Here is a 27027-nt window from a genome sequence, read left to right on the forward strand (position 1 = left end):
CCAAAGACAACTTAAGAATAACTTCAGACAACTTGTGCCGCAAGGCCATGCCAGGAGTAGGGTAAAACACACCAGCGTATCTGTCATTCAGCTGACAGAGACCAGACTCGATGTAGCCAGCAAGCGTGCCTTGAGACCTGACAATCTAGGTTTGATTCCAGCTCACTGCCTTCAGTATAAAGCTGAGGATACAGATGTACCCTCCCAGCAGCTCCCCACCATATGCTACACTGTGAACTACACTGGAGAATTGGATTTTTTCTTATAACAAAATTTTAAATACAGTACTTTATTTAATTTTAAGATATGTAAATTAATTAATATATAAATGTATGCTCACACCTGAAGAAGGCTCCATGGCTGAAACGTTGTGTTTTCTTTCTTCTTTTTTTCAGCATGGAATAAACCTATTACTTGTTCCTATATAGATATATCTTACTATATAAAGCGTATGCCTTTAATGGATTTTATCCTGCATTCTTGGAACAACCAGCATAACTTTTATTTAAAAAACAGCAAAAGAAAAATGGTTAATTTTTCATTACCATCCAATACCATGACTTTCCACACAGACCTACCAAAATTCATAAGTCATTCATAATACCCGTGTCTCAATAAAATTAGCATGCTAAAGAACAAAGCAATATGATGCACTGCACTAATGTATTTTCGGTGCAGTGTGAACTATATCCCACGACCTCTATTGGATAAAGTGGTTAGAAATTGGGTGGATAGAAACTATGTCCCAGCTTCTAATTTTCTAAAAGGTAAAATGCTCACAAACTTGCAGGTTTCAGCATATAATTAGGATTAATGAAAGCTGAAATTCCAGACATTTAACAACCATAGACTGCAACTCTGCTTTGCTTCTCGTATGACTCAGGGTCCCCATTACTCTGATTCTTGCAACCTGTGAAAAAGGAAAAGACTATACAAAGCCCCAGTTATAAAACCACATTATATATAGATTAAAGGAACAGTTCCTCTTCATGCTTAAAGATTGGAGAATATGAGGGGTCTGAAAGACATTCACAATTTTCAAAGGTACTGACGAAGTGAACCCAAATGTTTACTTTATGCTCAACACCAAAATAAGAATATAATTGCAGAACTGGAACTTATGAGGACTCAGGAGTAGCTTTTCTACACAAGGAGAGGGATGTTTGGGGAAAAAAGCTCCCCTGCTATTGAACTTTGGATCCTAGCCAGATGTTTCTAGAAGGTTCCTATGGAAGCAGGCTCAATATGGTACTTGCCACCAAAGAATCATAACTTGTGAAGCTCCCTCATTTGTACCCTAATTTTAAAAGCTGATGGATTAGTTTATTTATAAATGGCCATTACAGCAGAGAAAATGGTCTCCCCATTTTTGTGAAAAAACAAAACAAAACACTGTGTTATTGTAAGATGATTCATTCATTCATTATCAACCACCTGTTGTTAAAAACAACTGCAAGCCTGTTTATCATGAAATATTAATAAGACTGGCCAAGCATTGTGCATATTATCACCTGGGTCCTAGCTCTATGAAGGGCACAGAGAGAGTGTGGCGAGTACAAGACGTCTGCTGCCTTTCAGCTAAAAAGGTTCATGTCAAGACATTCTGACACTGCGGCTGAACAGCCGAAGATGGGCAGATAAATGAGATCTTCCTCTGGTTCATTTCCACAAAATTAAAACCACATGTGCTGGAGTACTCAGCTCTCATTATATTTCCTAGAAAATAGCTAACAGGCAGGTAAAAGAGCTTTTGAACAAAATGACAAAAAGTAAAAGGACAGTAACGGACTGAAACGACTCAATATTACACAATGCACACGACTATTAAAAACTCTAGTGAACGCATTTTTAGCAAATAGAAACTAAAAGACATCCCTTTTTGATCTTATAAGAGACAGAACCATTGTTAAATAGGAAATGCTTTGTACTTAAAACTACTAAACTTCCCAATGTCAACCACATTTTATTTTTATTAATATATTCTGTGAATCATGCCCTTTTTAATGCGATTTTCTAATTTTACTAAAAACAAAATCTAAAAAATGTATGCAGATGAAAACTAATTAAAACAACTACAATTCAAATAATTAAAAGCTATTAAAAGTAATCTAAAAAACAAAAGTTTTTTGTTGGTATCCTCCACCCTGTCCGACAATTTTCAGATTTATATTTAAGAGTTACATAATGCAGGAAGAATGCTTTTGTTTTTACATTCAATTTGATTTGTAGCGAGATGAAAAGAGAACTCCTTTGATCAAAGCTAGTGTCTGGGCTGTAACAATTACACTCTGTTCCATGGGGTAAGCTTTAGGCAAACAAAGGATGATAATTTAACAAACACTACGGTATCTTTAAGGGATAATTAGATAGGGGACACAAAACTCAAAATTATGAATAGGCATAGAAATAACTGATATTTAAAGTTCAAGAAAAGTAATAATAAATATTAGAAAGTCTAAGAGAGAGAAAGAAAAAGGAATATTGGAATAAAAACTAAACTATAGTTCCTGAAGAATAAAGTGGCCCTAATATGGTACTCTTTGAAGTATATCCTTAAACACTTGAGTCCGAAATAATGGCTTACTATTTCAGAAGTCTATGAAGGAATGAGACAGAGCTTCAGAGACAGAACTGGGAAAGAATGGATATGGATTGTGGAGATCGGAAAATAACAGTTTGAAGATATTCTGTTTGATACTCTAAATAGGTCTGTTGCAATAGCACGTAAATTAAAGGGTAGTGGCCCAAGTGGGTTTAAAAAATAGCTTCAAGAATATGAGAGAAAAGAATGACTGAAAAAGGAACAAAACAACATAATGAACAATGGAAGGGCCAAGAGAGAATGAAAGGAATATTGAAATTGAAGCAAAAATATGTTCTTTTCAGCATCGACGATAGACTGGAATGGTCTAAGAACATCGAGGTCTATGGTCTAAGAACATTGAGGCCATCTATAAGAAGGGACAGAGCCGACTCTACTTCTTGAGGAGGCTCAGGTCCTTCAATGTGTGTAGTAAGATGCTACACATGTTCTATCAGTCGGTGGTAGCGAGTGCCATTTTCTACGCAGTGGTGTGCTGGGGCTCTGGGATTAGAGCAGTAGATTCCAAAAGGCTTAACAAGCTCATCAGGAGAGCAAGCTCTGTCATTGGGTCTGACCTGGACTCCTTGGAGGTAGTGGCTGAGAGGAGAATGATGTCCAAACTAGAGGCCATCATGGACAACTTCTCCCATCCCCTCTATGACAGGCTTGCAGGAATGAAGAGCACGTTCAGCAATAGACAGATTCATCCACGGTGCGACAGGGAGCGCTACAGGAGGTCATTCTTGCCGTCTGCCATAAGACTGTACAACGCATCCACCTTGCGTCTTGGCAGAGGCAACATCGACAGTGACCTGTTTCTGGACTAAACGCATCTACACATCTACTGCTACATCTGTTCTCTTTCTTTTTCTTTTTCCCGTTTACAACCACTTTTTGTGCAATATATGCCAGGGACCTGTGCAATACATTTATATTTATATCTATAGTTACATCTATATTTATATTCATATGTGTGATACGATTTTCTGTGTACTGTTCTGTTCTAGTTTGTTCTTGTGTGTCGGACTGTGAGTAACTCTTGTATTGTATTGTATGTATTGTACTATTATTATATAATTCGTTACACTGTGGCTGTGTTGTGTGTGTTAAGCTGCTGTTGCACTGCAATTTCCCTCACAGGATCAATAAAGTATCTATCTATAACAAAAGCAAAAGACCAGCACAGGATGAAGTACTGTGTTTCAGGGAACCACAGGACTCTCAGTAACGTTGAACGCTTTTATGGTGGAAGGCCAGTCTTTTGGCATAATACAGGGCTGTCCATCTCCTCCCCCGTCCGGCCGGATTGTATAAGTCTCTCCAATATCTCCAGCTATTAAGTGCAAAGAAACGCGTTAACTCACCCAGTCAAGTAAATAATGAGTTCAGTTATATAATTAAGTGCTCTGGTGGAAAGAAAAACCCTTTGGCCTTCTAAGACCGGAACTGTGCACCTCTGGCACACTGCAGTTAGTGGGAGGAACTTGATGGCTCCTTGATTACCACTGGGTATGAAGGGTCTAAATAATGAAACAAACCACAGGCACAGATAGTCTAAGATCTAAGGTAGAAGATTACCGACCTCAACAGTAATCTCAAGCACTCAACAACTCTGGGGATGGATAAAATATTCAGAAATCAACAGCAATAATAATCTGTGTACAGTCTCTTCTTTCAAAATAAACTGGAAGGTTGCCGTTTTGTATCCCGTGGCCGGCAGAGGAATCCTACTCCTTTGGGCCCCTGAGCAAGGCCCTTAACCCCAACTGCTCCAGGGGGCGCCGTATAAATGGTTGACCCCAAACCTCTCTCCCCGTCTGTGTGTCTCATTGAGAGAAAGCTGGGGGATGCGAAAAGACAAATTCCTAATACCTGAAATTGTATCTGACCAATAAAGTGATTTCATAATAGTTTTACCTGCTCGTCGTGCTTCGTAGCAGGCAAAATTCATTTCCTCCTTGAGATCCTCGTTCTCCACGGCGATGGCCTCCCCAACGGTGACAAACCTGCCCACAGCGACATTGACAGCCTGCCCCACTCTCTGAATGGCTCTCAGTGTCTTTTCAGACTTCTTTGGTTTGTCTTTGTGGTTGATCAGGGTAGTAATCTGAAAGATGAGAAAAAGGTCAAGGCTACCCAGAATAAATCAGAGCCCTTGTTAAACTGGTTATTCATTTATTTGGCCGGTGCTGTAATTCATTGTGACTTAAATAACCAACCATTTATACAGAATGGAGCAAACTGAGTGCACTATCGTGCTCAAGGATATAACAGCAGTGCGATATCTGGTATTTGAATCCTCAAACTTCGACTTATAAATCCCCAGCCCTAACCAATAATCCACACTGTTGACCACATTGGTTGTTATAATTTGGGGAATACTGGGAAAAAAAACCTCAGAAATGTGGTGTGTATACAGTATACTGCAAAAACCTCAGTGTTATTTTATATTTAATGCTTGATGTCACCACAACCCTCACTAGACCAAGCAGACTGAAAATGGCTAGAGGTTTAATGTCCTAAAATATTGCAGAAGCTAGGAAACAGCAAAAATAACAAAAAACATCTATTTTATAATTTGCTTCATTACTATCCAAAGACAACAGCTAATATAGATGGAGAAAAGGGTGCTATGTTATGTTGAGCACACTCAAAAATTCATCCGTTTCTTTGTACTTCATGCATTTGAAACACTGTCAAAGCCAAAAGACCAGAACCAGAAAGCAGTTTCTCAAGGCAGGATGGGCAACACCAGAAGTGGAGGATTAGAGCACTATGGGTTGTTCTTTTCCGTCAATGGCAGAAACAACAACCTAAAAACACTTTATACAACCTTTTTTTCTAAATAATTAGTTTAATTAAATAATTAAGATCAATGTGATGAAAACCAGAGGTCTCTTAGGCCTTCACGCCTGGAATTGATCATCTTTACTATTGATTTCTACCCTAGCCTAATTTAATAATTCCAACTTCCATTAACTGGAACGATAGTTTTCCTGCAATGAAAACTAAGTCTACAACACCTGTACTCTCAATTTTCACTTGCTCCAATTGCTTTTCATAACTGCCTGTTTTCCCAGATGCTGTTAATGATAACATTTCAAGTTAAATTCTAGGCCTGACATAACCCTATAGTACGATACCGGACGTTCCCCTATTCTGCAAAAGGAAAGTCACTCACTCAGTGCTGCTTTTAAGCAGCCTCCCCTGCAGATGAGTTCAGTTAAACTTTGCAGGAGTGCATTTCAGTGCAGTCCTAGGAGACCCAAGCTTTTGTCTCCAATCTTATATTGGACCTTATATTCCTTACTTCTAACACAGAACTGGAGAGGAAAGTGCAATTCAATTGTGTCTTCAGACAGAAACAGCTGTCATGGTGACCTCTAAAGAACAACACATCTCTTCAATAGGTGAGATGGCAGGAATAAGAATATACTCCAAAGGCAGTGGGTATTTTGAGAAATAAGCCCAGTTACCAAATGACCTCTGATAAAAAAAACCTTATTAAGCACATTACAGAAAACAGAAGCTAGGGCAGTGAACCAAAGAATGAACGAACCATCTGACTCACAGGAAGCAGAGCTAAATGAGAAGTTGCTCCATCAGCATATACTGTTTAATACTGACCTTACATCTGGTGAACAGTGGCTTGTATAACACGACACAGTGGGAGGAATTAGAAATGTCAAATGTCCCAAATGAGAGGGATTGATAGAAACCCTAATTAAAAGAAAGGTGCCTCAGTTATTGCTTTCTTGGACCTTCTATATACAATGAGTGACAGAGTGAATTTTAACAAAAATCGAATGCCATGCTACAGCAATAACCACTAAAAGACAAGCTAATTAAATCTGTGCATTTTATTTCTGGCCGAGTTTGTGGTTGTAGTGAACTGAAAGATGTAAACAGTACCTGTTGAGAACATTGGGCAATAGGGGTTAAATTAATATTCTGTAACATAGGTGTATCATTTACAGCACCACATTCTGTTTTCTCTAAATTTTACTTTTAGCCTGAAAAATGATACTTTTCACCTCGACGATCGGCACTGACATGCACTGATGTGGTTAACTTAACGGAGGAAGTTCCGCTATACAGATTAAAACAAAAAACAACAAGCAACAAGAACTCCCCCGATAACGAGCAAACTACAGAAGCAACTGTTAAATCTTTCCTGTCTCCTACAGCCACTTGTCATCACCTCACGCTTCCCTCCCCCACAGCTCAGGGCTGCAGTCACCCCAGGAAATCTGAGGGGAGAGAAAAACACAGAAGCTCTCCTCACCCCCCCCCCCGGAAGTATCAGCCCACACTCACCCACGCGAGGTTTCCCTGCGACCCACTTAACAAAACAACCCGGGAGAGCGGCCGACATGCTAATCCAACAGCCCCGAGATATTTAGCGGTGAATTGCAGCACTCAGGCCATTGTTGGCAAGAAAATGACACAACAACCCTCTGCTGCAAGGAGGGCAGATGCTGAAGTGAAGGCAGACTACTTTAAAAGGCCTGTGACTCATCTAATTTTCATTATCCCTGGTATTGCTGCATTCTCTGGACCAATAATATACAGGTAAAGGCTCATTCCATGCTGAAAGGTAAGGAAAAAAAACTCATTTTGGCTGTCCAGCCTTCTTCAGGTGTGAGGGAGAGAGGGAAAGTCACAGATAAGACAAAGGGGAACAGAAGACAGAGTCGGCAAGAAAGGATGGAGAGAAATGGGGAAATGGGGCATAAAGCAGGTGAGGTGAGCAGAGTTTTCTGAAAGTTTCATGCCCATTTCCACAGTGTTTCCTGCCTCTTCTTATTTATCTGAGACTTTTCCTCTCTCCCTCACACCTGAAGAAGGCTCCACAGCTGAAACCCTGTTTTTTTTTTCCTTTCAGCATGGAATAAACCTTTACCTGTTCCTTTGCAGCCTATGCATGTTGATGAAGCTACCTGATCAAACATATTTAATATACATACAACCCAAACAAAGAGGTGTGTGTGTATGAGGGGTGTGCAGAGGGGTTCTGTAGATCTTCTCTAGATTAAGGGTATGCTGATTAATTTAAATGTCTGTTAGCGTGGACAGGGGACAGGGCGTAATGTATGAGACATTTTGGTAATTCCAGAAACAAATGCTTTGCTTGTCAACTCCAAGCTAAAATCCCTATATAGAGGACTTAACATCCTACCTATCAACCTACACTTAGTCACGACCCTTAACAGCTTTACAATACAGCTGATTTCTGAGACTGCACGGAGACTCACACTCGACATCAAATCAGTTTTCTGAACCGACGTTGAAAAGGAAGACAGGATGCACAAGCTGGTAACTCACCGGTTGACTTTCGACTCACTTCAAACAAACGTTCATACCAATTCCCAATTTTTTTCTCGGCCTGACAGTGGTGGACCTTTAACACCCAGGAGGCCCGTTCATCTCTAAATGAGGTCATCAAAAATTTATTGACTGGGCCAATTACATTTCCAATAATTATCCTCTGAAACCGAGAAGGAAAAGCAGAAAATAAAAAGCACTTTAATTGCTGCACAGCTGCAGGGCCACATGCTATTCCCAACGGGGATGGTGAATTTCTGAGTTTCACAGAGCGGGATTAAGGCCAAAGAGCCGAGAGTTGCATTTTGAAGCATTTTCCAGATACGTATAACTCGAGGTTAAAGGTATTTTAAAGACTGAGAATGGCTTAGATATCCATTGTCTTTAAAAAGTGTAGAGTTTATTTATGCACAAGTGCAATGAGATGCTTATTTGCATGTATGCTCCTATACAAAGACATCAAGGAAACCCCAAAAACACAGAACAGCGGCAGCAACAACAAGTTAGATAACATCAAGTGGGGTATACCATAGGATTCAAGCTGTTCAAACACCATCCCTTACTTAAGGAGCATTTTGTCTGAAATTCTTATGTATTTACATCAAATGTAGGTTGATTAAATAAATGAAGTAATGAATGGGAAATTCTGAAATAGTTGTATAGACTGGGGAGTCCACTAATGAACCAATGTGTTTTTTTTGTACGTGAATAACAGGAACCGTCAATACAAACAGTACAACAGTTTTGACAGAAGATCTCATGCGTTAGGGTTCAGGACCCCTGAGAGCTAAGTTAATAAGACATAGAAATAAAGAATGGAGGGCTTCCTTGCAGCTGAATCACAGGGGTTCACAGACAAATAGTGTGTCCCTTGGTCGCTTGCCACTTCATTTTCAAAATGGGAAAAAAAAAAGATTTATTGCCTGAATGAGCACAAAATAATAACGCCTCACAATGAACAATAGCAAAAAGAAGACAATGATGGCTTGATGCAGACACAAAATAGCAAATAGCAATACGTTTCAAGCACAAAGCTTACCTCTAAAATCAAACTACTTGTTGTGGTCAAATAACGGCTGGTTTAGGATAATATTATTTAGTTACAATAAAAGATATTTTGCAAGCTAGTACAGTAATGCAGCTGCTAGATAGCTAGATGCTGTGGGTGGAAGTTAGCACTTGGCTTAAGCTTTTTCCTGTGAGAGACCCTCGACTGACAACATGATAAATGGAGGCTGAAACAGTGCCCTTTACCTATAAAAGCCAGCCAGCTATAACAACCTGCGACTCACAACTGACAACCCGCTGAAGCCAGGCAGGTGTGAGCCTAGTCAGTACCTGGATGGGTGACCTCCTGGGAAAAACTAAGGACGCTGCTGAAAGTGGTGTTAGTGGGGCCGGGAGTGGGTGCTCACCCTGCGGCCTAATGCCCCAGTCCTTCAGCTGAGACATAAAACTGAGGTCCTTTCTCTCTGGGGTCATTTAAAATCCTAGGGTGTCTCTCAAAAAGAGTAGGGGTGGTCCCCTGGTCAAATTTCCCATTGGCCTTTACCAATCATGGTCTCCTAATAATCCCCATCTATGAATTGGCTTCATCACTCTGTTCTCCTCCCCACTGATAGCTGGTGTGTGGTGAGCGCTCTGGCGCACTTTGGCTGCTGTCGCATCATCCAGGTGGGGCTGCACATTGGTGGTGGTGGAGGGGAGTCCCCATTACCTGTAAAGCACTTTGAGTAGACTGTCCAGAAAAGCGCTATATAAGAGTAAGAAATTATTATTAGTTAACCTCTGGTACTGGTACGCATGTTGTTGCAGTGCGCTGATTAAGAAAAAGAACAAAAAAGTAAATTAACCTGCCGATTCCAACTTCTATGCAAGAAATGAAATTCTGAAGACGTCACAAACGGTGCTATCACCACTGCTAAAGAAAAGAACACAGAAAACATTGCTAAAGTGACGTCTGAGACCTGTTAAACACAGACTACCAAGAATTCTGTTTTGATTAGTTTTACTACTTTTCAAATATGCGATGCAAAAGAAATAGTTCAAACATCTTAAAGGCAACGCAATCTGTTGTTTTCGTGGGACTGTTGGTGGTCAATAGCTACCGCACATCACATAGCTCAATGCTGCACAGCAGGTGGTGGATGAATCAGATTCCCTTTAGTATGAAAAACCCTTTGGAACTCTTGGATGAATATAATTATAAAGAAGGATGCCACATAAAATAATTTGTGCTACTGATACTATTTTAACACTTGGATGCTATTTTTATAGAGTGATTTTGTCAAGCATGGTTTTCTGCCAGGGGCTCCAGTTTCTTCCCACAGTCCAAAGACATACTGGTAGCTTAAGTGGCTTCTGGGAAAACTGGCCCTGGTGTGCGTGTGTTTGGGTTTGTGTTTGTTCCTGTCCTACAATGGCCTAGTGTCCCATCCAGGCTGTTTCTTGCTTTGCACCCCTTGCTTGCCAGGAGAGGCTCCCCCATGACCCTGAACTGGATAAAGCGGATGAATGAATGATAAAATGGATGAATGAATGACCTGAATGAAAATAATGAGAACAGATTTTGGTCTCTTTGGTCACACGCTATGTGCCATTATTGCTTTGGTAGGATTTAAATAAGGAAAACAAAGGTTTCCTTATTTAAAATACAGAAACAGCGGTGAATATACAGTATCTTAGACTTAGAAAGGGTTCTACTCAGACTTAGACTGTTCATTCGCCATGACAGTCAAGAGATTTCTCATTGCACTTTCCTAATGCAGAGAACTGCAGTGATGCTTTAAACCTCTTCTTTCTCTATCAGTCAATGCTGATCTGTACACCCATAGCCATGGTAACCACTTACATGTTATCTAGACTAAGCATCATAAAGAGGCCCAAGTTCAAGTATGGTATTTATGAGACCAAAACACAATTCTAACTGGCTCCCATCCAAGAAAATCATCTAGGAGCCAGAACAGGAACAAGCTTGTTGTACCTTTTGCTAGAAAGCACACTTTGTAATCACAAGCACTTCAAAGGAGTTAAAAACGATCTTGTTTTCTTACAGAAGCTTGATGCTTAATTGCACAGGGCCTTTAGCTAATGGCTTTTAAAAAAGCAAATGCAGGTGGCAGATATTGCCCAAATTGCCAGATGAATCCCATCTTTCATTTCCCTGAAGAAAGGTTAACATATGGGCTGCATGCACTCTGTAAACAGAGATGATGCAGAAAGGAAGGGGGAAAAACAGAACCACGGGAGGGACAACCTGCTCCTGGAGGGATGTTTTCAAAAGCCATTTTTAAAGCATGGGCCTTGGCCATTTCTGTTTAATAATAATAATAATAATAATAATAATAATAATTGCTTACACTTATATAGCGCGTTTCTGGATACTCCACTCAAAGCGCTTTACAGGTAATGGGGACTCCCCTCCACCACCACCAAAGTGCAGCATCCACCTGGATGATGCGACGGCAGCCATAGGGCACCAGAATGCTCACCACACATCAGCTATCAGTGGGGAGGAGAACAGAGTAATGAAGCCAGTTCATAGATGGGGATTATTAGGAGGCCATGATTGGGAAAGGCCAATGGGAAATTTGACCAGGACACCAGGGTTACACCCCTACTCTTTTCGAGAAACGCCCTGGGGTTTTTAATGACCACGGAGCCTGTTTACAGTACAGTGTCCCCATCACTATACTGGGGCATTAGGACCCACATGGACCACAGAGTGAGCACCCCCTGCTGGCCCCACTAACACCTCTTCCAGCAGCAACCTTAGTTTTCCCATGAGGCCTCCCATCTAGGTACTGACCAGGCTCACACCTGCTTAGCTTCAGTGGGTTGCCAGTTGTGAGTTGCAGTTTGATATGGCTGTTTGGCATTCTGACAATATCAAACTACCCCTTATGGCAGAAGAACCTCAACCTCTTGTACCAATGATCACTGCTAAATGACCAACATCATAGTTTAAAACCAAAAGGCAAATACTCATTCTGGACCCTTGGGGAACAGCTTCAAATAAAGTCACGCACAATCGCATCCACTACTTGACTGCTAACAAAAACAACAGCTAATTCTTTCAGCTTTTCCAAATATTCGATTTAGCCAGTCCTTGTGAAATCCTGGCAGAAGGTTGAGCATGCTTGACTGACATTTGAACTTAAAAGGCATGTGCAGTGCTGGTTTGGTTTGTGAGTTTCTGTAACAAACATCTGTAAGTACTAAACGTAAGAAAAGGTTTGAGAGGCAAAGTATGATATTGACTATTAAATGCAGCAGACAAAGAGAGGAAAACATTGTTTGAATGTGCCTAAGGAAATTAGGTATAATGATTCAACTGCTGTTATTTCCCATGTCAGCGCTTTAGATACACAGTGTAGCACTTTTCAATAATTAAAAATTTGCTTATTTTTTTAACCCTCATCAGTGGACTTTTTAACATGATAATATGTTATTTTAATATTTGTATTCCTATCTTATATGTCAATAGGAATTGCACAATGAGCTTGACATTCTGTCAAGCCATGATTAGCTTTTTATTTCGATTTAGATTAAAGTACAAGTTAAAAAGCACTTAGCATAACATTAACACTTGTGTGTTTATATTTGACGTCATATCAGAGCCAAACTGTTGCAAACATGCACTGTAATTTTCAGAGTGACAGCCACAGACTGAAAATTATACTTTGGTGCTCTACTAAACCACCCAATTTTCTGAAAAATTGTAGAGATGGTGAAAATATAACAGAAATTTTAAGATTATGAAAAAAAGAAATACATTTTCATGGAGGTTGGTTCTGATGTTGTAGCACAGCTTTACAATATAATAGAACAAGTATAAATTCACCAAGGAATTTAAGATGAGATGGAATTAGTTTTTGATAAAACCATGCTTCTTCCCTTATACAGAGGAGGTTTCTTCTTTCTCTTGGATAACATATTAAAAATGCTGAGAGTTATGAGAAACATGCAAATTAAACAGGGATGACTGTTTCACCTTTCTGTGTAGAAAATATCGAAACTATTTGCTAATTGACAAAACAACTAAAAATACTGAGTTTCAAACAAATGCATGTCTGGAACTGACACTTAGTTGGCCCTCAGTATATAAGCGAACGAGACAATGTCAGCTTAAAACAACATCTGTGTTATTTGTCTAAGGGTTAACAAATGATGTCAACTTTTGACAACTTGCATAAATTGGAGGAATCTGGTCCACCAAACTAAGTTAGTGAGATGACACTTTTATCAGTTGTGGCTTCATTTGCCCAGAAAGCATATCAAATCAAATTATTGCCTTGTGTTATCTCCACACACACTGATGCAAGAATGTTCTGCTTCATTATTCCATCTCCAATTTCTTAATTCAATTTGGCTGCTCGTCCCTAGTTTTTCCTCCTAATTAGGTCCTCTCATGTAGTGCCACATTTCTGCTTGTCCTCCTATACATACACAGACTCAATTAAAGAAACAACCCATCTTTTAATTTGTTCCATGCTGCTCATCAGAAGTAGTAATCATAATACAAACCGAGTGTGCAAGAAATTAATGGAGAGGAAAAATGTAGTTTCATATACTTTTCCATGGACGGAAAAAAAAATCACTAATTTTCTATTAGTATTTCATTGACTGATTAACCACAACTATAGACTTTTTTTGTTAAGCTGCTCAACATCTAAAGTAAAACCTATGATTTATTGTGTTCTAAATGGCACAAATTGTATGGTATCTGAATCCTCAAAAAAGAAATGTCATATATGGACATGTGTGAATAAGACTTGCTTTTACAAGGCCATTTTTTTATCAGCTAAACCCACAATTCTGTCTTGTATTCATTCCTTTTGACCTCCTGTCTAATTCCAATTATACCTTTCTAACACTTAGAATTCATTTTTACCTTCAGCTTAAATGTAGGTATTCAAGTAATTTATTAAAAAAAGAGGGGCAAGTAGGAAAAGCACACCAGTCCTTTGTCAGGAGAAACTGACAAAACAGCTCTGAGCGGTTTATGATGGTTTAAGTGTCTGGAAAGCAGCTTTTAGAATGATTTCAAAATAAATCGTTCCTGGCATTTACATAAGACAGAGTATTATGTGGCAGCTGTTGCCGTTTAGGTTTTGCTTTACATGGCGAAAGAACTCAGGAAAAGGTCCCACCTGGTCCAAACAGTATCTTGGTTAGACTCCTAGGTTAAAGAAGCCTCAAGTCAGATGTGTTTCCTGGCCTCAGGATTGGATACCTCAGATCTCATTTAGCACATCCTCTCAGTTAAAGTCATCAGCTGGTTAGATCATGCTTGAGATCCACCTCTTGGTTTAAATTACCGTTTAGAAAGGGAAAATGTGTTGGGGGAGAGGCACAGTTAGACCTCCCTTGGAATGCTCCACCAGCTAGGGAGCTAGATTATTTTCCTGAAAGTTGGAAAGGGTGGGGCAAACACTTGTAGTCTGGCTTTAGATGTGGAAGGAGAGTATCATGGTTAGGGCTCCCTAAGGTTATGTCTAGTCCCATCCCTGGGAACACTACCTGAGGCTCATGGTTACAGAAGGGAAAACTGGGTGGGGAATGGGAACTTCTTCTCAAGTATGCTGAATGTTTAGGATTTACATTTTTTCCAGAGGTTAGAGAGGGAGTGGGTGCTCTTAGGTAGGAGTCCTATCAGCAGCAGTTGGGTTAGGATGAAAGAATCCCCATCACGGGTTAGATAAAAGGAAACTGAGTAGACTAGGTAATGACCCTCTTCTACAGATCTGTCATTGAGGTTTTTTTTTTACCTTTTCCCTCACCATGTGGTATGCCAACACTTCAGCCCAGGACAAGAAGCAGCTAGAGTGAGTAGTGTTTATCCCCTCCAAAATTGTAAGACGTCATCTTTTCTCTGTGGACTCACTCTACCTCTCCAGACTGAAACTCAAAGCTCTAAAAATCCTTGCCAACGCTTCCTACCCTATGAATCCTCTGTTTACGTTCCTCCCTCTGGTAAGTGGCTCCTGTCTATCAAGACAAGGGCCTCTAGGTTCCGTAACAGCACCTACCTGGAGGATGTGAGATGCATAAACTCTGCACTTTCATTTTGACATTTAAGTGCAGCTTAATGTCACTGTTATTTATTTTATTACTGCACTGCTGTGTGTTTGGGATGGTCTGTGAATGTGCTGGGTGGATCCTCTTTACTATCATCTTTACATTTTACATTTGCATTGCATGTCTTGAACTGAGCTCGCCAAACCAAATTCCGTACAATTGGTTGTTATGGCAAGTATTGAACTCAAACTAAGTCAAGAAGAAAGCAACAGCAAACCTGACTACTGCTGTGTTACGGGTGCTGGAATTGGTTATTGAGAAGTATCCCTGTCTACACAGGATTAGCCAGGCAGGTCTGCAAAACAGATTTAAGTTTAACAGGTTATATTACAGGTTAACGAAGAACAAGGGAGAGAAGACACCAGAGTAGAGTTTTCTCTCCTCCCCAGAAGGGCGGTTTACATAAATCCCAGAGGGGGTTTGGGTTCTGGGGTTTTCAACACCCACGTGGATGCGCCTGAAAGACTTAAATCTGTTGGCTATAAAAAGAGGCGGCTCAAAGTGACCCTTGTGATGCATGAATGCTGGTTAAAAGGGGAAACAGTAGCCAGGGAGCACTCCCAGAAACCGGAACTGAGAAAGGGATAGCTCTTGGAAGGCAGCCTGAGGAAGGAAACCCTGTCTCAGTGAGGTAACGGAGAAATTTCCCTGGGAAGGGAAATTCCGGTTATGGATAATCCCAGAGGGGGTTATGTCAAGAAATAACTAAAGGTTAGGCTGAGAGAAAATGGTTTTGGTGCTGCAAAAAGGAAAAAGAAAACGAATGGTTAAAGAAAGAGAACAGGTTAGAGAGAAAGGAAACAAAGGTTTGGCTCTGGAGGTACTGCAGTCCTATGCCTTTATCACCGTCTCCCAGAGCTGCAAAGTCCCAGGACTGTGGAAGAAATATCCATCTGCAAGTCAGCTGAAAAACCGCACATAATTTGCGTAACTGGGAAATCACAAGCTGCAAATGGCTGAGGTTGCAATGGCACTCAGCCAGCAACAAGCTGTACCCCTTGTATACTGATTTACTACATATATAAAGTAAAAAATACAAATTAACAATTTTCAAATATTTACATACTTTAGTATGTGATTTTAATACACAATTCATTTATGGCACTGGTATCATCTGCACGTATACAGCACTTCTCTATCTGAACAACCCGAGTTCTATTTCACAAGAATTATTCCAAATCTCACTTGTTTTCAACATGTGTTCCTAGGTAAAAAATGTTTCTATATAAAATAAGTCGGCAAAGTTTAATTCTTTCAACATGATCTGAAGGAATGGTCTCGACAATTAAACCTGCTTTTGATTTTACATAACTGTCATAATAGTTTATTTTACCACAGTGGTTTTCACATCAAGTATGTCTTAATTCCTTAGCTCTGAAGGGAACAGAGGTTTATAGAGTACAGGAGTTGTAATTGAGTACCACTATTGGTGAATCAGCAGATGCTCACTTTTAAGGGCTTGAACGATTTGACTGCTGACTTTCTCAATCAACTGTTAACTGTTAACAGGCCAGCAGACATATCACCCTGCAGCTGAGAACTGGCAACCTACTGAAGCTAAGCAGGTTTGAGCCTGGCCCGTACCTAGATGGGAGACCTCCTGGGAAAGTTGCTGCTGGAAGTGGTGTTAGTGGGGCCAGTAGGGGGGGCTTACCCTGTAGTCTGTGTGGGTCCTAATGCCCCAGTATAGTGACGGGGACACTATACTGTAAAAAGGCACCGTCCTTCGGATGAGATGTAAAACCGAGGTCCTGACTCTCAGTGGTCATTAAAAACCCCAGGGCGTTTCTCAAAAATATGGACCACTTCCGAATAAACTTGTGAAACCAGAGGACACAAACGGAAACTAAGGGTAGCACACTAAAAACTATGAAAACAGAGCACTTCTTGGAGTAGGGGTGTAACCACCTGTGTCCTGGCCAGATCTCCCCCTGGGCGCTATCAATCGCGGTCTCCTAACAATCCCCACCTATGAACTGACTTTATCACTTTGCTCTCCTTTAGCTCTCCATTACCTGCAAAGTGCTTTGAGTGGAGTGTCCATTATTATTATTATTATTTAGGATCAGATGCCCATTGCAGACACTGCTGTACAATATCAGAATGAATATGTCTTAATATGTCTTACAGTTACATCAGACGTCTCTCAAAACCTCAAGGCCTTGATGGGATCAGCATTCAAACTGAGCCTCTGCTGTCCTCCCACCGGTAACCCGGATTCAAGCAGGAGAGGTCTCGAGATAGGCCTAGACGCAATGACAGCAAGGCAGTGAACACTTAGGCTCCCATTACAGTGCCATCATCTTATTAGCAGTAGTCAATCCAACCACTTAAAGAGAACAACACGTGGACACTCACAAAATATGAAAAGGGTGCCACCGTGCCCTCTGGACAGAGCAAACATAAGGAACTAGAAACTACTACAGGTGATATTGATATCATGTGATATTGTCTATGAGGAGTCTAATACACTCCGTGAAGTATTTAAGGAAATGATTACTTGTTTAGGACTTCCGAAGGCAGCAGAGTTTCATGTTATCCCACAAATGTCCTAAAAAATTGCTTCATCTACTAGAATCTGGTTTTCTGATAGCAGTGAGTTAACTTACACAGGTGCTACTCTTGCAGATCTTTTCAATACAATAGCAAATGGGAAATAGTAAAACAAACAAAGCAGACAAAACGGTTCAAAAACCGTACCGGGAACGTGAGCGCTAACTGGGAGGAGAAGTACTGCAACCCCTTTCAGACCAAAGCAATGGAAGCCAAAGACCCATCTCTCCCCTTCTGCAGCTCAGACTCATCAGGGAGTCTATGAATCTCCCGTTCATGACATCAAAGACTGAACAACTGCTGTGTGCATAAACTGTGCCTCATACCTTGATCAGTCCAGGCGATAATTCATAACCATTAAGTACCTAGAGGCAAAGACTCACAGTTAGATACACTGCAAGCTCAAAACATCTTTTTGTAGAATACTCAGCTCTTATTTGTTTTATACACAGATACAGCATGTTGTAGGCTATTGTCAATTTTTCTTTAATTCAAGGGCCTCTGTCACTTAAGTCCCAAATAATTCTATGAAAGACAAACGAAAAAGTGAAACACAAATGATCAGAAACTATCCCTTATTGCAAAATAAAGCTAATTACAAAAAAGAAAATGTTCTTTATGGGCAACAGAACAGCCGCTCCAATGGAGAAGGTAACAGGAATGAACCATACTGAATTCTGATTTTTTAATACAATAGCTCAGTTATTGGGAGTTTTTACATTTTAAGCATACACAGATGTTTAAAAAACACAGGGAAAAGTGCAAAAATAAAACCTTATGTTCCGCACAGAAAGCGTGGTAGCTTGGAAAAGAACATCAGAAGAAAACAAATTTAAATCATACATATTTATATAACAGTTCTGACCTACTCTGGTATCTTGTGATAAGGCCAAAAACTATTTTAGCAGTTTGCCTCACTGTTCAAACAGTAACGTATAAAAAATGCATTTTAGCAGTGTTTGCAAAAATGCAATGAAACTTCAATTATCTGTGATTTGTAGAACATTTCTCCTTGAAAATGAATTCCAAATCAAGTGTGACTGTGTGCCTATACTTAAATTTAACATATTATTTTTAAATATTTTTGCATCCTTAATCATCTTTCTTTAATATATGCACACATGCTATCCTAAGTGGATCGTTAAATAAAAAATGGAAAATGTTTCCCTCTCTAATTAGTTCAGTCAGTTAAATGGTGCTAGATCCTTTGACTGAAAGAGAGAACATCACTACATTTGCTAATTAATAACTGGGCAGCAGTTGATAAAAACATGTTCTATTTCTTTATCACCATTGGGTCATAGGAAATTTCTTGGGATTAGCTTTGTAAGACACACATTTTAGCTGTCAGGGTTGAACGGGCACTTGGCCTAGTCAGGACACCACAAGTAATTTTAGATCTTATTGTTTTACGGGCTATCAATAATAAGTATCTGTCCTTTGCACTGAAAGCTGTCATTAACTAGTAGCTATCCTTTGCCATGAAGCCTAACCTTGGAAAATTAAGATATGTCAGGCTTGTAGACAATATATGGCACAAGGCATTTACAGCCCGACCAAGACACCTTCTGAACAAACTAATAATTAACCAGAGGCTTTTTTTTTGCATAAAATCAAATCGACAAGTGTATCCTTACATGTTTTATATATGAATACAGGGCAAAGTATATCACCAGTTCATGAAAAAATTTGAAAACTAAAGAAGGTTAATGCTTAATGCATTTAGAAGTAGAAGTGCTCTTCCTGAACCTCAAATAATTTAAATTTTTTGAAAATATACGCTATGTTCAGTCCTTTGTACTCTTTGGAAATACATGATGGACTCTAATGGCCAGAATGAATCAGAAATGATCTGCACATACTTGTAATGTTCCGTCTCCTCCAGTGGCTACATTCTAATTTCGGAATTGCAGGTCAGTGTGTGGTTAAAATAAACTTCAGGGCTGAATTCATTAGTATGCCATAAGAAAACATAGGGCACAGGTTCGAGTCTCGCCAATTTTTGTTATTAGAAATGTACTTGAAAAAGAATTTAAGTTTAATAAGCATGATTTGAAAGGAGTAACCGAAAAACACAAAAAGATTTTTAATTCACTTGAAGAATAAGCTTTACGGCTGATGTATAGCCCGCAACTGGAAATTGAAATTATTTGATTATAGTGTTGATTTATAGATGTTCACACGGTCTCTAAGAGCAAAGCAACCCAGACAGAAATAGTAAATTGATCAAACAATCACAAGTTGTCCTCACATACTGCCAGGTTACAAACCTCAGTATTCTTAAGAGGAATGATAACTTGGAAAGTGTGTTCCAATAGTAGTCTCGATAAAACCTTGCTACAGAAACAGTGGTTACCGCTTAAATTCCATGTCTCACTAAATTCTTCAGCCTCAATCCATCAGTTTGGATATAATCAAGCCCCACAAGCTACCATTACATAATTCTCAAATTATTTTACCCACTTCATCAACATTTGAGTATTACAATTAAAATAGCAGGAACAAGTATTGTACACACTGAAGGTTTGAGGATTTTGGTTCATAGTAATAAAGAATACACAATTGTACTGTAGTTTAATCAAAACAACATCCTTAGATCCTTACAAGTTTTAGAAGCAATATTATTCCAAAGTTTTCCTGTACCCAGGCTTATGAAATAATTTCTTTCCCCCATCCAAACTGCTGGCCAATCATGCCAGACCAAGCTGGCCAACACAACAGAGTTTGACAAATCACCTGCTCTTAACATTTTCACAGAAATTGATGATAAAACACACGTCATTGCATGCAATTTAAATAAAGGTATCTCGGTTTCAAATAATTTGAATTGAATGAACTTGCTAAAAACAGGAAAAGTGTTTCCTATTTTTTCCAGTTTCTCCCCTCAGCTCATTACAGCCCTTGCACTGTGATAACCTTCACAAAGCTGTATCATCACAAGAACTTGTTTTTGAGGAAGCACAACTGTTCTTATAAATCACTGTCACATGTCATGCTTTTAATGTTGATGGTAAAAGATCTAGGTAATTGGTGTTTAATGCTCTGCTTGATATGACAAATAGAATTTTGTGAATTCAGTCATTTCTAATTCCCTAAAGCTGAGATCTTTCCGGAAGTGTCTGCTGGCCTATGATCTGTACAGGTTTGGATTACATACTGAGAAATACCACATTGGCAGAGAAAGTGACCCAACACAAATGAAGCTGTTTAAAAATACTTTATTTATTCTTGGTAAATTTAGAAGATTGACATTCTGCCAAGTGTCTATGGCCATATTTTCAGATGGGTTTCTGCCCTGCAGATTAAGTGACGAAGATGCAACTTTGATCCAACTAAAAGCACAGACATTATAAACAGTAATTAATGGCTTAATGCAATTGTATACCACATTCATAAAAAACTAAAATCAATCCATGCAATGAAATGAAAACAAAGTACAGTATCATAAAAAGTGGGCAAATGTACTCAGTATTTAAATCAATTTGTTTCTAAGATTCTATTTGAAGAATCATGTTATATTTTTCTATTTAAAAAATCCTGCTGGCAATTAAGAGACATTTCCAGAGAGTGAGTTATCTTGCTTTCCAATTTCCAGTTAAACAGAACAAGACTTCACAGAGATTCATCCTAAGGACACCTAGAAGAGCTCAAGTAACCAATATGTTTGATTCAAACCAGAAACCCAACTGTTAACAGGTCTATATAAAGGAACTTAATTTCCTTTGTGTTAGATAACCTGGGGGAAAAGCAAGACAGCAAATATTTGCCCCTAAAGAGAGTATACAGTTGGTGGCCTACTCTACTGTACAGTATGTTATGAACAATATGCTGATAGGAGACCAATTCTATCAGCAATTCACATTTCAAACATGAATCCAATCAGTGGCAAATAGCTAAGTAAAGGAAAAGTGATGAATAATTATCACTGTGGTATACTGCTTGGGTAAACTTTCTAAGCACAATCAGCAGATAAAACCTAAAATGCAATCAAGGTAGAACACATTCATAAAACTGAAAATAATCTAAGGCAAAAAAGTCTTTACAGGAAATTAGTGTGAAAAAGACATGTTTATATATTGAAGCAGAATCTGTTTAGTTGAATTGAATTTAAATGTTAATTGCTGATGTGGAGACACCTCAAAATTGTAGAGCACAACTAACAAATGACCACCAGGGCTTAGTGACTTCATTTTGGCCTGAGGTGTTTCATGCTTGCAGTATAGCAGTGACCCTTGTAGCACTGGTCATTATGAACAGCAGAGACCCACGTGGCAGTGAACACTACGTACCAGCACGAATCCTTCTTTAAAGGGAAACTGCAGTCCTAATTTCTCAGACCAATTATTAAATCTCAGTAACAAAATAAATTCAGTGTTGTTATAGAAAACTTTCAGAACTTTTGAATTAAGCACAAAATCGTGAAGTTTGTGTAAGTCGCCATGTTATCGCAAACCCATGGTCTCACCACGGGTGAGAACGAGAGTTCCCACGAACTGCGACATGAAGGGGCCCTTCCTGCTCACTAGTCACTGTAATGACTAATGTAATGCGATGTACAAGCGAATATATACAGGTTGTGCAACAGACATTTGTAGTATCACGTAGTATTTGTGGGTACCATGACCCATAACAGGAAGAAGTGAATGTCATGATGGAATGATAGAATCATGAAGAAATGTCAAGATGGATGGATAAGCCTTAGATATGTGCTCTGACTTTCTGATGATTGATATTGTAACGCAACGGGGGCTCAGGCGGGCGCCCTTGCCGCATCAGGTCGGCCCCGCACCGTCCGGGGCTCGAACCCGGGACTTCCGCGTCTCTCTGCAGCGCCCTAGCCCCGTGAGCTAAAGAGAGATCTCTCTACAGCCCAGTAGCTGTAGTCCTGCTATCACAGGGAAGGGCGGTGACGTCACCTGCTCTGGTACGCCGGCTCTTACACAGTACCTGTCGGCCGTAAGCGTTACAATATTTTGGCCTGGTCAGCACATTTTGAAATAGAAAAAAATGTTTTAATCTTCAGTGTGCAGGTTGCCTACAAACTAAGTTGATTATAAAGTGACGATCAGACTTTTTCAGAATTGGAAAAAAAATCAAGATCAATCTTTTCACTATAGCATAAGGATAAAATAAATGTAAAACTTAAAAAGAGGTGCACCAAAAAACTTTTACAGTTGTTCTGCAAGCTTATGAAATAACCAAATATTCCACTGCTGTAAAGAGACTTAAAAGTGTTTGGTTTCATTCCATAATAATGTTCTAACAAACCTTTAGAACACGTGCATGTCAAAAAACTAGCAGAAACTACAAAATGCAAACTTAATAATAATAGACTTTCTTTTATAAAGCATGTTTAAAAGAAGCATCACAAGGCCCTTTACAGTAGGTGTAAGGACACCAAATTACAGAACTAACATATAAGAAACGCAAGCAGTAAGAGGTGAAGCATAGATACATGGTCATTATAGCAGACAAAGACACGTCTTAAATAAAAGCCTTTCTGAAAAGAGAGGTTTAAGCCTAGATTTAAATACACTAAGGGTAGGTGACTCTGATATCCTTGGGGATAGAATTGAAGAACTCAGGGGTGTAAGCAAGAAAGCCCTCCCACTCATGAGTTTTGCAAAGTTTTGCGAAGGCTGGAGATGAATAACATAGAATTAAAGGAACCTTCAAGCTCTTAAGAATAAAGCAGGAGTTGAATAATGCCTCATTGCACATATCAACAAGTGAAGCCTGCAGCTTTCAGACATGGTACACCAGATTTCTCCCAATCCTCACTCCCCAAACTGTACACATTCCACTGTAGTGATTACTCACTCACTTCATCTCTGTAGACAGGTCTGTGATTGACTGGCTTTAGATGAAAAGATGTTTACTCAGTTTCAGCTTTCTCCTGATTCGCTAAAACAGGTGCTTGTCTCTTGGTGAAGAAATGTGAGACAGTATGAGTTAAAACATCTGCTTTAACACGACATGTACCATAACTACGTGTGGAAATGGGGAAGACCGCGTTAAAAAGTTTGCTCTGAAGCTCAAAGGAAAAACTCTTGTGGTGGTGTTGTGAAAAGTTACTACATATAACTTGTACTGCAGAATTGGTTACTAACTGCTGGATATTAAAAAGCTCATTCAATTATAAACATAATTATAATACAGGTCATTATAATTATCATCAAACATTTATATTATATTTTATAACACTCCTATGATTTACCATGTTTTGATTTTAAAATATTCTGCAATTAAAATGTCAAGGAGGTAACTATCAGACCAGAGACTTAAAAAACATCTTACATTGCTGGCTCTTAGGCAAACAGGTTTCAAAAAGTTCCAGTCTTTCTCGGACTCCAATTTGTTTTTAGAAGATTTACATATATAAAGCCATGTATTATAGGGTGAAAGCACTGCTCCAGAACCATACTGATGCGTTTGGAGTGGTCTGGCCTCTGATGCAGGCCAGAAATTTTGACAAAAACCCATAATGACAACTTTCAAGTCTCAAGACCAGTGAGTCCAGGCAGTTGCAAAAAAATCTTGTGACCACGGACGACAGGAATGTTAATCGTCTTGGATTTTACTAAACTATTTTTGAACAAAGAACCAAAAAAAAAATCATTCCACTGTATTATTTTTCCTTCAAGAAGTAAAGGGCAGGGCAAATAACCACAAGAGTTAAACTGCTCTAAATGTGAAAGAAGCCGTTAATACCTTTTCAACAGCACATTATGGATGGTGTACAGCTGCTAACCCACACACTGTTTTCCAGTCACACTGGAATCCAGTGGTTCAGCAAAAAGTCAAGCGCCACATGCCATGGGTTAAAGTTGTTAAATACAAATATTTCACAGTGACACCTACACTTTCTATACAGAATTCCTATATCCTAGCGATTTCTTATGGAAGTATGTGAAAAACAGGACCTTTAGCAGTCATTAGCATCCACCATCTAGAAATAAGTCCATGGTGCGATACAAATGGAATAAGCTATCTAACAAAGAAGTTGAAGGGTCTGATGAGAAATGGCTGAATGAGGTCCTTGAATCAATAAGTTACTGGCTACCAAAAGACTGACCAAATGGATTCCTCTCGTTTGTTCTTAAGTCAAGCCATAGTAACATAGTAACTAAAATATCTGTTCTGTATAACATGCAGCACTATTTTCTGTTACTGTCCAGCTGTTATTTCATCACTTCAGGTTTTACACTTAGCTCTCTGGAACACTTTTTTTTGTGCCATGAGTCAAAGGTTTCCTTTTTTATCGATATTGCCAGGAAAAATGCTGAACGCACTTCCCCACTGCTTCCCACACAAAGAGTGGCATTTTTTCCATGGTGCTCTCCAAATGCAGCACTAATTACTGCGCAAGAACATCTGCAAGACTAATCGCATTAGATGACTGTGCCTCAGAACCACGATTGTTTAACACGATAGAACATGTATCCTCTGTTCTGTTCTTCCAAAATGTTATGTAATGTTTTTACTTGATTGTGTAAAGAGGACTGAGAGAGCTCCGAATTTCAACTGGGCTTTCAAAAGGCTGTTCAATAGCAAAACAAACGCCTCCCTCTGTTCCTTCCTTCCTTTTAAGCTTTGAAAAGCAGGTGGATTTTACAATTAACCATGTATCTCCTCCTCTCCTTTGTAACACTTATGTTCAAGACAGACATGTTTTCACTGTGTGAAAGTAGACTCAAAAACAACATGTTAAGGCACTTTTAGGTGTAAAAGAAGGTAACACTTGGTTAAGCCTCCACATCATCTTTGTCAGTGATTACAATCTTTGCAGGGCTTTTTGCTTAAAGTTTGACCCCACAGTTATAATAGGCCCAATACACTTTCACCTATTCAAGCACACATTTTTGTTATTTCTGTACTTGTCAGGATCTCCCATTCACTCCCAGTGACTCTCATTCTATTATTGTTCTACATTTTGGAGGTTAAAGATTTTTACATTTAACTTGTGAGGAGTGACTTATGATCCTAGTTATCTTGATGGCTTAATATATTTTAACTTACTGCAGGGCTAATATTCCGTACATTTGTTAGGTCTGTTTTGCTGAAAACAGACTGCAACATCACATTCTTCAATTGCTTATGTGTGTGCAGCAGTCACAATGTCCACAATTCTGCCCTTTTGTTCTGGGCAGCTGAAAATGAAACAAAATGACAACATGTAATAGCAATTTAAAGGTAACTAGAAAGTTTTATGTGAGAAAATGTAAGGACTGTACGAGAGGAAAAAATATCAATACCTCCAAGCAAATTCTTTTGCATCTTATTCATCTGAAGGCTGCAGGTGTATGAACAATTTCTAAGGAAGCCAGAGAGAAATCACATGCCATTTTTTGGTTGTTTTCTATTATTTATTTAATAATAACTTTAAATCAGACTAACGAAGCAAAGGCCCTGGAGAATTTCAAACAGTATCCCCCTATTAATTTCCAGTACAGACTCCAGTCTTACACCAAGCCTGCAGAACAAGGCAAAGGTTTTTACAGACTCCACTGAAAGGGATTAACAGTAGTTTATGCTGCAGTTTCCCATACCTGTGAAAACATACCCTGCTGTTCTGCATACGCTTGGGGGATTTATCTAAAACCTTTATTCAGAATGTAATTTTGGTCTCCTTTCATCTTCAGGCAAAAACAAATATAAATGATGTGATGGTGTACAGTACATATTCATTGAATCCTATAAATCCTAAACCTCCCAGTCCTGTTCTCATTCAGTGCTCTATAAAACAAACTTTTTCAATCCCTCAGCTACATAGAAAACAAAAACCTCTACATCTCTCTTATTAGTATGACAGATTTTTAGACATGTTTTAACTCTTAACATACCTGAGATCAAAATAATCAGAACACCTCATTTTTAAAACAGCACATTTTGAGGTACAGAGTTCCCCACTATCACTCTGATACTCAGCTGCATAACTGTATAACCAGTATAAACCATACTGTATAACCAGTAAACATAAACAGGATTATTAACATGAATACTTCCTAGGAAGATAACACTATGTTATTCAGTGTACTAAATGCAATTTAAAAGTATGCCAGGACCTGCTGTGATGAGAGTTGAAGTTTAATCTAAAATATACAAATAAATAAGACTGTGTACCAGATATCTATGTTATATCTTCACACCATTTGATTCATGTTTCCTTTCTGGTATAAAGAGTACAGCTACATCAAGGCAACTATACATAAGAAACTACATTTTAGCCAGGATAAAAGTGGATCTTTGAAAGCTGATTAAGAAAATTGTAAAGTTAATTTTTACCGGTGTGTCATCAATTACAGTACCACACAGAACTTCATTTTGAAACCCTCACAAGCTACTGGCAGTGGTAATACCAAAACCATTTTTTTCCATGGGTCATGAACTGTGCCTAAAATGTTCGCATATTTTAATCAGAATTTAAAAAAAAAACAGCCCTCTGGGTAAACTAAAATGGGATGTTTAAAACCTGTGTTTTAATT

General features: G+C 39.0%; 1 protein-coding gene across 5 annotated transcripts in view; it reads right to left on the reverse strand.

Annotated features, from left to right (window-relative positions):
- The window catches only part of ctnnal1 (catenin alpha like 1), a 100915-nt gene that overhangs the window by 39731 nt on the left and 34157 nt on the right, over positions 1-27027 (reverse strand). For all 5 annotated transcript variants that reach the window (XR_016093853.1, XM_088929392.1, XM_088929391.1 and 2 more), the window contains exon 2: positions 4502-4691. Coding sequence is in view for 4 of the 5 variants with exons in the window: in XM_088929392.1 (XP_088785518.1) it covers positions 4502-4691 (190 nt within the window). In the remaining variant the exon portion in view is untranslated. The remainder of the gene's footprint in view (positions 1-4501; positions 4692-27027) is intronic.

The sequence above is a fragment of the Atractosteus spatula genome, chromosome 12, assembly GCF_055471065.1.
Source record: "Atractosteus spatula isolate fAtrSpa1 chromosome 12, fAtrSpa1.hap1, whole genome shotgun sequence".
Lineage (NCBI taxonomy): Eukaryota > Metazoa > Chordata > Actinopteri > Semionotiformes > Lepisosteidae > Atractosteus > Atractosteus spatula.